The sequence below is a fragment of the Archocentrus centrarchus genome, chromosome 5 (assembly GCF_007364275.1).
Source record: "Archocentrus centrarchus isolate MPI-CPG fArcCen1 chromosome 5, fArcCen1, whole genome shotgun sequence".
Lineage (NCBI taxonomy): Eukaryota > Metazoa > Chordata > Actinopteri > Cichliformes > Cichlidae > Archocentrus > Archocentrus centrarchus.
In genome coordinates, this window is record NC_044350.1 from 14892919 (window position 1) to 14906256 (window position 13338).

Below are 13338 nucleotides of genomic sequence, written 5' to 3' on the forward strand. Positions count from 1 at the left end.
TATGACCTCATTGCAGAATAAATAAAGTTAATGAAGATCTGTGTCCTTTTTGTCCTATTGATCAACCAAGGATCAAACACTACACTGATCTGATCAGTTAAAAGTACAAGCTACCACTCTTTAATTGAGTAAGTCCCTCTTACACCGCTAAAATCATTCTGACAAGTCAGGACAGCAACAAGGGGCCTCAAGCAGTATCCTATGCTGTCCGATGGCCAGTAGATCTTTTAAGTTTTGTGAGTTGCATAATGGGACATCAGCAGATCTGGCTTGTCCCACAGCATCCCTTGCATGCTGATCTGGGATCTGAGGAGTTTGGGTCAATGGCTTGGACTCTTTGTAGTTATTCCTGTTCTTCGTACCCACTTTAATATAAGGGCTTGAGGTTTCTCAGCATAACAGTACACTTAAATTGAATTTATCAGTTATATTGACTCCTTCAGCTGTTTCATCACATATACTGCAGAATATACTATTTTTCATGCTTTTCCACCATGGCATGATGGTGTACTCATACTGAGGAACAGTCTGCTGCATAATTCTTCAACAAACTGATTCACTCTAATTTGGTAGGCTGCAGGAATGCAGTAGACAAGCACTCAACCAATCAAAACTCTTCAGCTCTTCACGCTCAACCTGTAACCTTTCATGTTCTTTGAAAATTGCTACCCCTGAGCAGGAACTTTGGGGGATTAAAAGAATTTACCCAGCACTTAAGTTAGATCCGGGACAGTGGGGTTGAACCACAAGGTCTCTTCAGCATTTCCTCCTACAATGGAAGCATGGCTAACGCATCTTTGAAGTCTTTGAATTGAAGTTTACGTAGCTCCTATCTCTCACTGTTAAGTTCATACTTCTTTCAAAGGTTAATAACACTCATGAGGATGAAGAGAGCATCAGTCACCAGTGAGCATTTCTGGAGCCTGGTGCAAGATTTTAAATAGAAAACTGAAAGAATGCATTCGAAATTGCAATGGACTGGCTGAAGAGGTGTTTCATTTACAGCTTATTTACACCAAAGTGTCCACAGAAGCCAGATAAACCACAAGGAGTCAAAGCCCTAAATCTGCTGCTATGTTTATCCAGTAAATTAAACCAATTTAACACAGAGAAAAGGTCTTAAGAGGGTGTTGGTACAAAGACGAGGTACTGGATTCTTTAAAACCGTAAACAAAAATCCTCTGTGATTTTTTAAAAAATTGTTCCACATTAACATTAATTCTAAACCATTTTTTTTGTGCAAGCCAACTAAGGCAATTTTCTCATGACTATTAAGTTATTCATCAGGCCGAGTGGCTTTACTTGAGAGAGACAAATACATTTCTCTTCTTTCTTCTAATGTTTCTCTTTAGTTCCTTTTAGCTCCTTCTTAATGGCCTCCATTACAATTTCATTTAATGTTCTTTGTTTTTACATTTTTCTGTGCTCACCATGCTGCAAATGAGGTTTTTCTGGGATGGATTTATAATCCTGATAATGCTAAAGATGATTCACTGGTGCATCAGAGCCAAACGCTCTATGTGTCAACTGGCCAGAGGTGGGATGGTCAGAGGACACATAATGTCTAAATTTAGGATGTTTTTTGTCTGTAGTCTGTGGACACACCACAAGATCATCATTACACATAATGTATGTTAAATGCTTTCTGTGGTTACCTTGTGGCCAAAGGTCACTGACCAAAATAGCAAAGAACTCAAGTACAATGAGAACACGGCTCCCACCCTGTATGAGTAACTGCCATTAGGCAACAATACTGTTTGCTCACTGCTTTAAACTCACAAGCTCTGCTATCAATAAATAGATGATTTGTGTATTGTTATGATGGGGAATAGTAATGAGAACATATGACTCACTTGCCATACTATTTATATTAATTCATCCATCCATTGGAGTACTGAGTTATTTTGAGGATGTGTCAGGCGAATTGTGGGAACTTTATGCATTTACTTGATAGCAAACATGGAAAGATGACAGAAAACAAGGAGAGAGATGCAACAAAGGCTCACAGCTGAATTTGACCATTCTAAGTGAACAAGAGGTGAGAGTGCAAATACCTGAAGTACATGTATAAATCCTCCCTAAAGCAAGATACATAAGCATAGGGTGCATCTTAATTGTCAATATTTTGTTCATAATCTGTATAAATCAGTCTCTTGCTTCTGTCACAAACAGTACAGTAAAGACTGGATTGTCTGTTGGAGTAAAGCCTGTTCTCCTGGCAAACAAATAATTCAGTAACCATGCTCCACTTGTTTAACTCCTTTTGACCCATAAAAGAAGCTTGTTTAAGTCTAAAGAATGACTAGAATGTGTATAACTTGTTGGCCGGATAATTACATATAAACTTTAGATATGACACAAAATTCCCATGTTGTGCTGCAGACTGGTCTCCTTAATCAGAAAAAAAAAAAAGCATGAAAAAAGTCCAAAATCCAAAAGTGCTAAATTTTTGGATGTCATTAAAGAATTAACAACACCAGGAAAGCCTGTAATGCAGAACTACAGCAGACACAGAGACAATCTAGGAACTAGAATAACGTCCGCTGCTTTCCTCAGTATGAGTACACCCCTGGGTGTACTCATACTGAGGAAAATGGACAGAAAACTAGGTAACATGGAATTAAGGAGTAAGAAGTGGAGATATTTGTGTTAAAATTCAGCTGCCACAGAGGATCATCTGTCTCGGTCTTGCCCTACCCCTAGCGTTCTCCTGTGTCACCTCCACCCTCTGCGTGTCCTCCTTCACTACATTCGTAAACCTTCTCTGTGATCTTCCTCATTTCCTCCTGCCTGGTATCTCCATCTTCAGCATCCTTTGTCTAATTGTCTTATCCTTTGTCCACCATCCCTTTTCTGCACATGTCCAAACCATCTCAGCTTTGCTTCTCTAGCTTTGTCACCAAAATGCTCAACCTGAGTTGTCCCTCTGATGTACTCATTTCTAATCTTGTCCACTCTGGTCACTCCCAATGAAAATCTTAACATCTTCAACTCGGGCACGTCCAGCTTGGTCTTTTTTTCAGTGCCACTGTCACCAAACCATACATCACAGCAGGTCTCACTACCATCTTGTAAACCTTCCCTTTGTCATGGTCCTGGATCAGTTTCCCAGTTTTTTTGAGTTTTTGAACCTTTTCTGTTGTTTATTCATCCTATTAATTCTTGGGTTGTTTAAAGGTTATATTGTTTCATGTGTTCTCTCCTTAGTACACTTAGTTTGTTCTTAGTTCCCAGTGGTGTTAAGAGTTTAGTTCTCCTTCCGTGTTTTTTCCTTCACTGTTCCCTCCTCACATGTCTGTGTCTCCCAGTTTAGTTATTTGATTTTCTTTTGTTAGTTTGTGTTCCTTGTGCTTTGCTTTCAGTTTTGTTATTTTGGCTCATCTCCCATGATTTTGTTCACCTGTGTCTCATTTGCCCCAGCTGTCTCTGCTTCCACTAATCACCCTCTTGTGTATATATTGCCTCAGTCATCCCTGGTTCCTTGTCAGATCACCTGTTTCTGTTCCACTCACTCCTGCTATTGTTTTTGACCCTCCAAGTGGTACCTAGTGTTTTGTTTTCCTAATTAGTTTTCAGTTAGTTTCCTGGTATTATGTTTCAGTCCTCAGTTCTGTTTTTTTTTTTTTTTTTTAGCCTGTCATGTCTGGCATCTTTCACAATCGGAATGATGATCCGAATGCACTGATGTACCAAACATATTTGCTTTGACAAGAACAGCTCTATATGTTTCCTATAGGCTCTTCTTGTTAATGTTTGCAATTTTATTTTTATTTATTTATCTTTTTATTTAGTTATTCATGCCAAGTCTGACAGGCAACAAGGAAAGGGCAAGAACAAGAGGTGGGGGGGAGAAAAGGAAGAAAGGAGATAGAAAAAAAAATATATAAATAAATAAATAAATAAAAGGGGTTGATATACTCACACACACACACACATCCATACACACACCCATATGCACCTACATATACACACACTCAGTTCTGTTTTTGGAGTTAATGTTTGGACTTTGTTTCCTGCCTTTAGCCATCAATGAATGACTTGTTTTCAGTTTAAACCCTGTTCGTCTCCATGCGTTCTGCATTTGGGTCCTCACACCTTCCATGCTGCACATGGTCAGTGTTTATACCCTTTCACTCTACTGCTATCCTTCTGTCAGAAATCACCATTGACACCCGTCTTCCCCTGCTCCACCCTGCCTGCAGTTTCTTCTTCTCCTCTCTTGTGCACAGTCTGTTGCTTTGGAAGGTTGACCCCAGGTATTTAAACTCCTCTACCTTCACTGTCTCTGCTTCTTGCATGTTTACCTGTTCAGTCTCCTTCATTCACACACATGTAGTCTGGATCCAGTGCATACTGTACCTCCACGTGTCCAGGCTCCCTCCCACCTGCTCCCTGCTCTTATCAGTCAGCCTGTTCATTGTCACTATGAACTAGAACAGGGCTCTTCAACTCCAGGCCTCGAGATCCCCTGTCCTGCAGGTTTTAGATGTATCCCTGCTCCAACACACCTGAATCAAATGGTTGAATTACCTCCTCTATATGCAGTCAAGTTCTCCAGAGTCCTGCTAATGACTTCTATATTTGACTCAGGTGTGCTAAAGCAGAGACGCATCTAAAACCTGCAGGACAGGGGCTCTCAAGGCCTGGAGTTGAAGAGCCCTGAACTAGAAGGAACTCAAAGCTGATCCCTCATATAATCCCACCCTCACTGCTACCACACACCTCACCACTGTCTCACTGTCCCAATACAGTATATGTCCTGCACCACCCTCACATACTCTTCTGCCGCTTCTGACTTCCCTGTGCAGCACCACAGGTCTTCTTCTGCCACCCTATCAAATGCTTTCTCCAGATCCACAAAGACACAGTGCAACTCCTTCTGACCTTCTCTCTACTTCTCCATCAACACTCTCAAAGCAAACATCACATCTCTAGTGTGCTTTCTCAGCATGAAACCACACTGCTTCTTACTGATTGTCACCTCTTTTCTTAACCTAGCTTTCTTTCACATTGGTCCTTTTGTAGTTACAAAAACTCCAATATTGTGTTAAATAATCTGGTTAAGTCCAATCCCCTCTCTCCTAGATGTCTCCATACCTCCACAGGTATGCTACCTGTTATGTCACCTTTCCACTCTTCATCCTCTTCATAGCTGCCCTCACGTCCTCCTTACTAATCCTCTGCACTTCCAGATTCACCAACTTTTCTCCATCTGTTCTCCTTTCCCTCTCATTTTCTTCATTCACAAGCTCCTAAAAGTACTCCTTCCATCTTCTCAACATGCTCTCGTCACTCGCTAGTATATTTCTATAGCCTTAATCACCCTAACCAGCTGCACATCCTTTCCTGCTCGATCTCTTTGTCTAGCTAATCGATACAATTTATTTCCTTCCTTTCCTCCTTTCTTAGTGTCAAATACAACTCTCTATAAGCCTTTTCTTTTGTCTTCGCCACCTCTCTCTTTGCTGTGTGCTGTAATAATGCAACAACATTCAGCTACATAAATACATTGTGCTTATGTTGTTCTATGTTGCAGTAAAGTCTCTCTGTGATCTGGTTATTTTGTGATCATAGATCAATGCTGTCACAATGTTACCACTTGGTAATATTGCAACTTACCAAATCATGACCAAATATAAAGTTGGCATTACACATGTGTTTGTAGGGAATACACTATTAGCTTATATAAATGAAATACGTTCATAATCAGCATTTGGGACTGCATTGCATGCTGATGTATGTCTAACTAATAATATAATCTGATTAAAATAGAGCAAACATTTTTCATTTATCTCCTTTTGTCACCAGTCACCAGTCATGTGGGCACACCATCTATTATTACAGGTGACACAGACATACACGTGCCAGCAGTGCAGTCATTATGTCTAGATGTCACTGACCAAAATGAGCTTTGTCCACTACGCATCACAGCAGTGGCATTAGGGAGGAGTGCTGAAGGTAAGGGTGCAGGCTTAGAGTCATGAACCTGAGTCACACAGACTGTGGACACTGAGAAACAGTCAGAGCTTCACTCTTTTTTTATTTATCAGTTCAGACTATATAAAGTTATCACTCTGACATCTGGAGATAGAGGTCACATACACTGCAAGTGTATTTTGGCACCATGACATTATACAGTGAATATTACTGCCATTTAATAATAGCAGTACCTGATAGCATAAAGCAACACTGACATGCTCAGACTGAACATCTGTAGGTGTGTCATTTAAAAAAAAAAAAAGAGGAAAACTTCCTTGATTTGTCTGTATAATGACTTTTTTAAGGTTTAGGGCAGGAGTTGATGTAATTGAATACAAATATCTCAGGGGGAGGGCTAAGGCAGTGATTGGTTAGAAAACATCACTTACTTGTCTTTGGAAAGGGGACTTTAAAACAGACCTAGTGAATTAAATTCCTTATGTTGTTCTGACAAGCAGGTGAAAGAACATGAGAAAATACCGCTGGAACAATTTCAAGGATTTAATTTTCAGAAATCCGGCTGTCGTCCAGGTAGGATTGCAGACCTGCTTGACCAGACTTTCACGGGATAATTTACGACATAATAGTTACACAGTTGTTAGACAGTTGTGTGTATTTAAAAAGTCAAATGTAAATCTACTGAGAAAACAAAGAAGACATGCTCTTTTCTTCTTTCCATATTTACAGCAGTTTAATGAATTTGATTTAACTGTGGTATATTTAGAAAAATGTTCTTTTATAATGTTCTGCTACCGCTGAAAAAATGAAACCAACTTATTAATATATGATTATTACAGTGACTGAGATTTTTCTATGGTTTTCTTTAAAGCCTCGGTGTTGATTTGGACGTGCTGTTCTGAAGAAAAAAATGATAACCACCAAGCAATCATAATTAAGGCAATAATTAAAATATTTGCCATACCATTGTTCCAAAAGAGACTCTTCTCCCTAACATCTGTTTTCCTGATGATCCTGATGCATCCAGTAACTGCTTACACATGTCATGTTTTAATGAGCAGGATCCACATGTGGATGATGGGGATGAGAATGCTGAGCGTGGTAACTGGTCCAACAAGAAAGAGTACATCCTCTCTATGATCGGCTACGCTGTTGGTCTGGGAAATATCTGGAGATTTCCATATTTGGCCTACAAGAATGGAGGGGGTACATCAGCATTTATTTTCTAATTCACTGGCATTTGTCTTTGAAAACACAGATGTTATTATAACTTTTAATTTATTCTGTTCATCACCCAATCCTTTATTTGGGGCAGGTGCCTTTCTTATTCCCTATTTCTTGATGTTGGTGGTGGTTGGAATTCCTCTTTTCTTCTTGGAAAGTGCCTTTGGTCAGTTCTGCAGCCAAGGCCCAATTAATGTATGGAGAGCAGTGCCGTTACTCCAGGGTAATTTTAATTTCTTTTCCTTTTTTTTTTATTTTTCAAAAATGTTTTTATTCATACTTTAACATGACAAACATCTGAACAGTACATTAACTTGTACTTAATGCACAGTTATGTCATCATAAATCAGCCCCAAACTCTCATTAATGAGACTTTTGGTTAATGGTCAATGTTGCTGTTGTTGCTTTACATGAGTTTAATCATAAACTCACTTAAAAATAACAACTATTTTTCAGAGAGGTTTCTGTTGATCTTTTTAAGCTAATAGTATATTTTATGCTCTTTCTATCCCTCCAGGTGTTGGTGTTGCCATGGTTATGGTGTCTCTAATAGTATCTATTTATTACAATGTCATCATCGCCTACAGTCTGTACTACTTGTTCGCCTCCATGCAGTTTCCTCTGCCGTGGTCGAGCTGCTTGAGCGGGGCTGGCAGTAACTGCAGCAGCACGCCTGAAGGTGCTTAAACTGTCTTCTATTCTTGTAAAGAGTCGCTGATTAAATCTGCTGCTTTGCAGCATCTGAATTGCCACATACACTGATTTGATCTCAATTAAATATTAAAAAGTGTGATGACATATTTATTAATCTTGCCAATTTAAAATGTATTTATTCTGGAGAAATTAAAACACCCACTTCAGATCAAATCTCAGATATCACTGTTGCAGAAAATAATGATTTTTGATTTATATTTTGGACGAGCCACTCACAGCTCCTCTTTCCTCTAGTGTCCTGTAATGTGAGTGATGTTTTGATGGCCAACTGGACTCAGGAAAACAGCAACTGCTCTTCCTCCAACACAACAGTTTCGGTGCAGACCCCGAGTGAGAAGTACTGGGAGTAAGAATCACAGGCACATGCAGACAAGCACAAATAAATGCACTTGTAACAGACAGATGTCAGATTTGTACAGACAGATGTCTCATCTCCTTTGCAGTCATGTGGCTCTGCAGAGATCCGGCGGTCTCGACGAAACAGGGCCAATAGTTTGGCACTTGGCTCTCTGTCTGCTGCTGAGCTCCATACTTGTTGCTCTAGCGCTCATCAGAGGCATCAAATCATCAGGCAAAGTAAGTCAAAGTCATCCATGTAACTGGACATCACAAACACTGTGTATATCAAGTCATCTGCAAAAGGCAACTGCAAACTGTCAGGCTGTTTTTGTCTGTAAAGTCCCATTTGAAATAAAAGAAACAATAAGGCACCATGTGCTTTAGGTCTCTATTGTGCAGCGTCCTCAGTTTCTCAGGCAGATTCACACGTTTCTTCTGCCGTCCAGTTTCAAATAATCAGAAAGTCCATACACTGATGCCTTTCATGTGTGATCTAAAACTAGCTTTGGACTAAAAAATGTGTGTGAATACTGAATAAATGGGGAAGGCCTGATAAATTTTCAGAACTTAGGCTTGGATCTTGAAACATGTAACAAAATTTCATTATTTGCTTCTTCTTCTTCTTCTTTTTTTACCCATGAAGTTACAACTCTTTGTCTCTCCAGGTTGTGTACTTCACCGCTACATTCCCTTACGTGGTGATTGTGATCCTGCTGATCAGAGGTGTGACACTAGAGGGAGCCAAAGATGGAATAGCATTCTACATTGGTTCAGAGTCCAACTTGACTAAACTGACTGAAGCTCAGGTAGAAGCTGTCACTGTTCAAGCACAATCTGAGGAGAAAAAACCTCTTATGTCCCTGTGATCTACAGTACAAATATGTGTTTTAGGTATGGAAGGACGCAGCAACTCAGACCTTCTACTCTCTCTCTATTGGTTGGGGTGGACTCATGGCTCTTGCTTCCTATAACAACTTTCACAACAATGTGTTCAAGGACTCATTTGTTATCACCCTTACTAATGCTGGTAGGGGCCTGTCTCTTCTGTAATTATATTATAGAAAGATTTGAATTGTTTTATACATTTCCTGTTTTGATCTCTTTCTAGGGACCAGTGTGCTTGCAGGCTTTGCCATATTTTCAATTTTGGGACATATGGCTCACTTTTATAAAATACCAGTTGGAGAAGTGGTAAAGGAAGGTCAGACACACACTCTCATCATGTGCCATTAAATACTGCCATTCTGTCAGCCTTTTGCTTTCACTGTCACCTGCTTATATGTGTTACGTAGACACTAAAACCTAGTTGTTAATGTTTAGGCACTAAAGAGGATGGTTAGGTTTCAGATGCACAGGGGTTTGGACTGAAATACGTCTCTTCACAATGTTTAGTCTTCACAGTTAAAAACTGATGCTTACTAAGCCCACTTCTACAGAAATGATTGGGGGGGGTCCTGTACAAACGTGCATATGTAACAAGTTAGGAATATGAGACTTGTGTCATTACTGCCATAATATCAATGCATCAGGAAAAGATTGGCAGTATTTGGTGTCCTATAAATCATAATAGGCTGGATAAACCATGTTGGCATCAGATGACACTTGATGATTTTTGTGCTTTTCATTGTCTTTAATGCAGGGTTTGGTCTGGCCTTCATTGCGTATCCAGATGCTCTGTCTAAGCTCCCCATCTCCCCACTGTGGTCCATTTTGTTCTTCGTCATGCTTTTGACTGTTGGTTTGGACTCCCAGTTTGCAGGAATAGGTTAGATCTGAGACTTCAGTTCAGTGTGGTGTTTGCAGAACATTCAGCCCACTGATGTTTGATCTCTACAAACTAAAATCTCTCTTCTTGTCATTAGAGGTCATAATAACCTGCCTGCTCGACGCATTCCCTACAGCCTTCAAATCCAAACATGCCTTATTAACTGTAATGTTATGTTCTATCCTCTACCTCCTGGGCTTACCATGTGTCACAAGGGTGAGTCTGTCCTAGCACAACTTTGTGTTACTGTTGTAAGATCTTGTTGCTCAGCCTCAGTCTCTATAAATATAAGCTGCATACTGTGTGTGTGTGTGTGTGTATTTGTATGATAGGCAGGAATATACTGGGTAACTCTAATTGACCAGTTTGTTGCCAGCTGGGTGCTACTATTTTTGGTGCTTCTGGAAATCATTGGTGTCTCCTACATATACGGTAAGTATGATAATATGAGATTCAGGCATATGAAGGTTACAGATGGTCTTAAATTCCAGGATGTATATATTTGTCTTACATCTTACAGGAGGGAACCGTTTCATTAAAGACATTGAGATGATGCTTGGAAAGAAGACTTGCACTTTCTGGCTGTGGTGGAGATCATGTTGGTTCTTCATCAGCCCCTGCATCATAGTGGTGAATACGACCTCACGGTGTTTCTTTCTATACATCTTAACGTTAGCATTGGTGTGCCATCTTTGCTGTGCTGAGAGAATTTAGACAGAAAAAGACAAAGGCATCATATTACTCATCAACTTTTATCAACATGCATATGTTCACATTAATATAATGCGGCTGTGTGTCTCTGCCAGCAATGATCTTCATATGTTTTGTAACTCTTGTCTAGGTAATCTTGGGCTGGTCTCTGGTAACCTTTTCCCCCCCTACCTATGGACAAATCCAGTATCCAGTCTGGGGCTTGAATCTAGGCTGGTGCATGGTTGCATTTGTCCTTATGTGGATCCCTGTTGTTGCTGTGTATAAGCTGATAAAAGCAAAAGGAAACACCTGGAAGGTGGGTACTTGTGAAGTTGATGTCTTTTTCTACATTTTACAAATCACTCCAGAACATCTTAGATTTTTCAGTCAATTCCACAAGTGATTTGTGGGTAATTATAAAACACCTGTACTAAAATTTCTCCTTCTTGCATTTTGCAGCGTCTGAAGTCACTGTGCTCTCCATCTGAAGAATGGCATCCCTACCTGGATGTCCATCGAGGGGAGCGCTACTCAGAAACACGCAGCCTCCCTAAGAAGAAGAACTCCAAAAACAAACCAGAGGATAATGTAAATGTAATTGCCAGCTCATGGCTATAATGTGTCTTTCTCTGTACCTCCTTTCTCCGGTGTGTGATCTATGAGTACCTTGTTCTGAAAATTCAAGCTGCATTAAGTCATTTTTGACCTCTGGGAGATGGACATATCAATTTCAGCTCACAGCAGACTACACTGATCTTACATGCTAAAGCACAAACTTTCAAAAAGAGAAAAAGAGCAGAGCAGAGAAGTGCCATCTTCTTCTTGTTCATTTCTTCTTTTAGATGAAATGTCTGCATTTTCTCTTTTGTCTTCATGACGTACTGTACTGCTGAAGCTTGTTTAAGGTCACATGTTTACAGAAAAAGAGAGCATTCGATCACACAGACAGACGAACCGAACATGGAGAAAAAGCCAAATATTTTAATATATTTTTGTTGCTTGATGAGGCATCAGTATCAGGTGATTTTTTTTTTTTACTGTCATGCCACCAAAAATGTTCATTCTTTTATTAGTATAGATTGATTCTGCTCCAGTACCTGTACTCTTTAAAGTAAAGTTAATTATCCTGTCAGTTATCAGTTTGTTTCTGACATCTGAATGCAATAAATAACAATACAGTGAATATTTTTCAGATATTAATGTGATAAAATGATTTAGTAAACAGATAAGTATGATCAAGAAAAGGAAGCTACGAGATTTAGATGTTTTTATTTCAGTCTGGGGTTTGGTTGTTGTTGTTGTTGTTGTTGTTGTTGTTGTTGCTCATCCTATGCAGACAGGACTGTGTTATGTAATCTTGCTCCCACCTTTGAATAAATCTGTGTGATTATGAAGGTAAAGAGTGCTCATGTAATTTTTATCTCAGCAGCCTCATAACCACAGTGTGCACTGATGTTTTCTATTAACCTTTTTTAATACTACTGCTTGGGGATGACCTGAGTGTGTCACAGCTGGGTGTTTTCAAATTCTCACTGTAGCAGCTTGTTAGCAGCACAAACGTTGGCAAAATGAATGCATCAAATGCACCCATAACTGGATTGCATTTTCACTTGCAAGTTACACCACAAGGCATCCCAGTGTGCATACAAAATACCATTTTTAGCAGTACAAATATAAAAAAAAAAAAATCTAATGCACTAATCACTAAAGCAATTTTCTAAAATTGGATCATGAATTGTTTAAAGTAGGATTACAAACTCAAATCCACCATTAGAGTCATTATGATCCAGAAAAACTGGTGAATTTTGTTGTTTGTTTGTTTTTTAATTGATGTGTTGGTAGTATTTTCACCTGCACGCCTCCACCTTTATTCAACCCAATGATCTGCAAAGAAAATTTGGAGTTTATTGTGGAGCAATCTGGAAAGGCTTTCAGCTAGAGCTAAACTTTGTCAGGCTTATCCAGGTGATATCTTTCAGACAAGCACAATGACTCTTTTACTCTGTGCAAACTCTTTAAAAAGTCCTAGTCCTGAGTTTGAATCCAGTCTGGTGCCATCTTCTTCCCACGGGCCAAAGACATGGAGTTAGTGGGGTTAGCTTAATTGGTGATTTGAGGTGTGAATGTGAGTGGCAATGGACGTCTGTGTCTCTGTGTCAGCCCTACGACAGATTGGCGACTTGCCCAGGGTTTACTCTGCCTCTCACCCTGTGACAGCTGTGAAAGGCTCCAGTTTGTGCATGCTTGACTGTGGCCATAACAAAAGCTGAGGGATTGTAATAATCTGCTGATAAATGGTTTGTACTGAGGTTCAGGTTTACCTCTCTGTGTCACCAGTTGTTTAGTGTCTGATGGCTGTGACAGGTATCACACTGTTATTACAGTGGCTGTACTCTAGGCTTTGCTTAAGTAGGTTTCTAATGTCAGCACACAAACTGAGGTCTGCTCGGGTAACTTTAGTTTAAACCATTTTCTAACGACTCACACTTACAGTGTATTACAGCCCATGTTGCTAAAGGAATAAATGGCATACAGTTATACACCCCAGAACCTTCACTGGTTCAAGGGTCAGACAGTTTGTGTTATAAAAATGATTTTAAATATTGAATTTTTTTTCTTTTGTTTTTTTGTAACAATACTGAAAATGACCACAACTTAGGCATCCT

At 39.6% G+C, this 13338-nt stretch overlaps 1 protein-coding gene across 1 annotated transcript; it reads left to right on the top strand.

Moving 5' to 3' along the window:
- Nucleotides 1-6447: 6447 nt before the first annotated feature.
- slc6a14 (solute carrier family 6 member 14) lies at nt 6448-11302 on the top strand. Its single transcript, XM_030729968.1, has 15 exons — nt 6448-6510; nt 6996-7143; nt 7253-7384; nt 7679-7840; nt 8110-8221; nt 8319-8451; nt 8880-9020; nt 9106-9241; nt 9323-9415; nt 9854-9979; nt 10077-10195; nt 10312-10411; nt 10500-10609; nt 10821-10988; nt 11132-11302. Exons 1-15 carry the CDS (start codon nt 6448-6450, stop codon nt 11288-11290), a joined length of 1902 nt encoding a protein of 633 aa, XP_030585828.1. The 3' UTR covers nt 11291-11302.
- Nucleotides 11303-13338: the final 2036 nt, after the last annotated feature.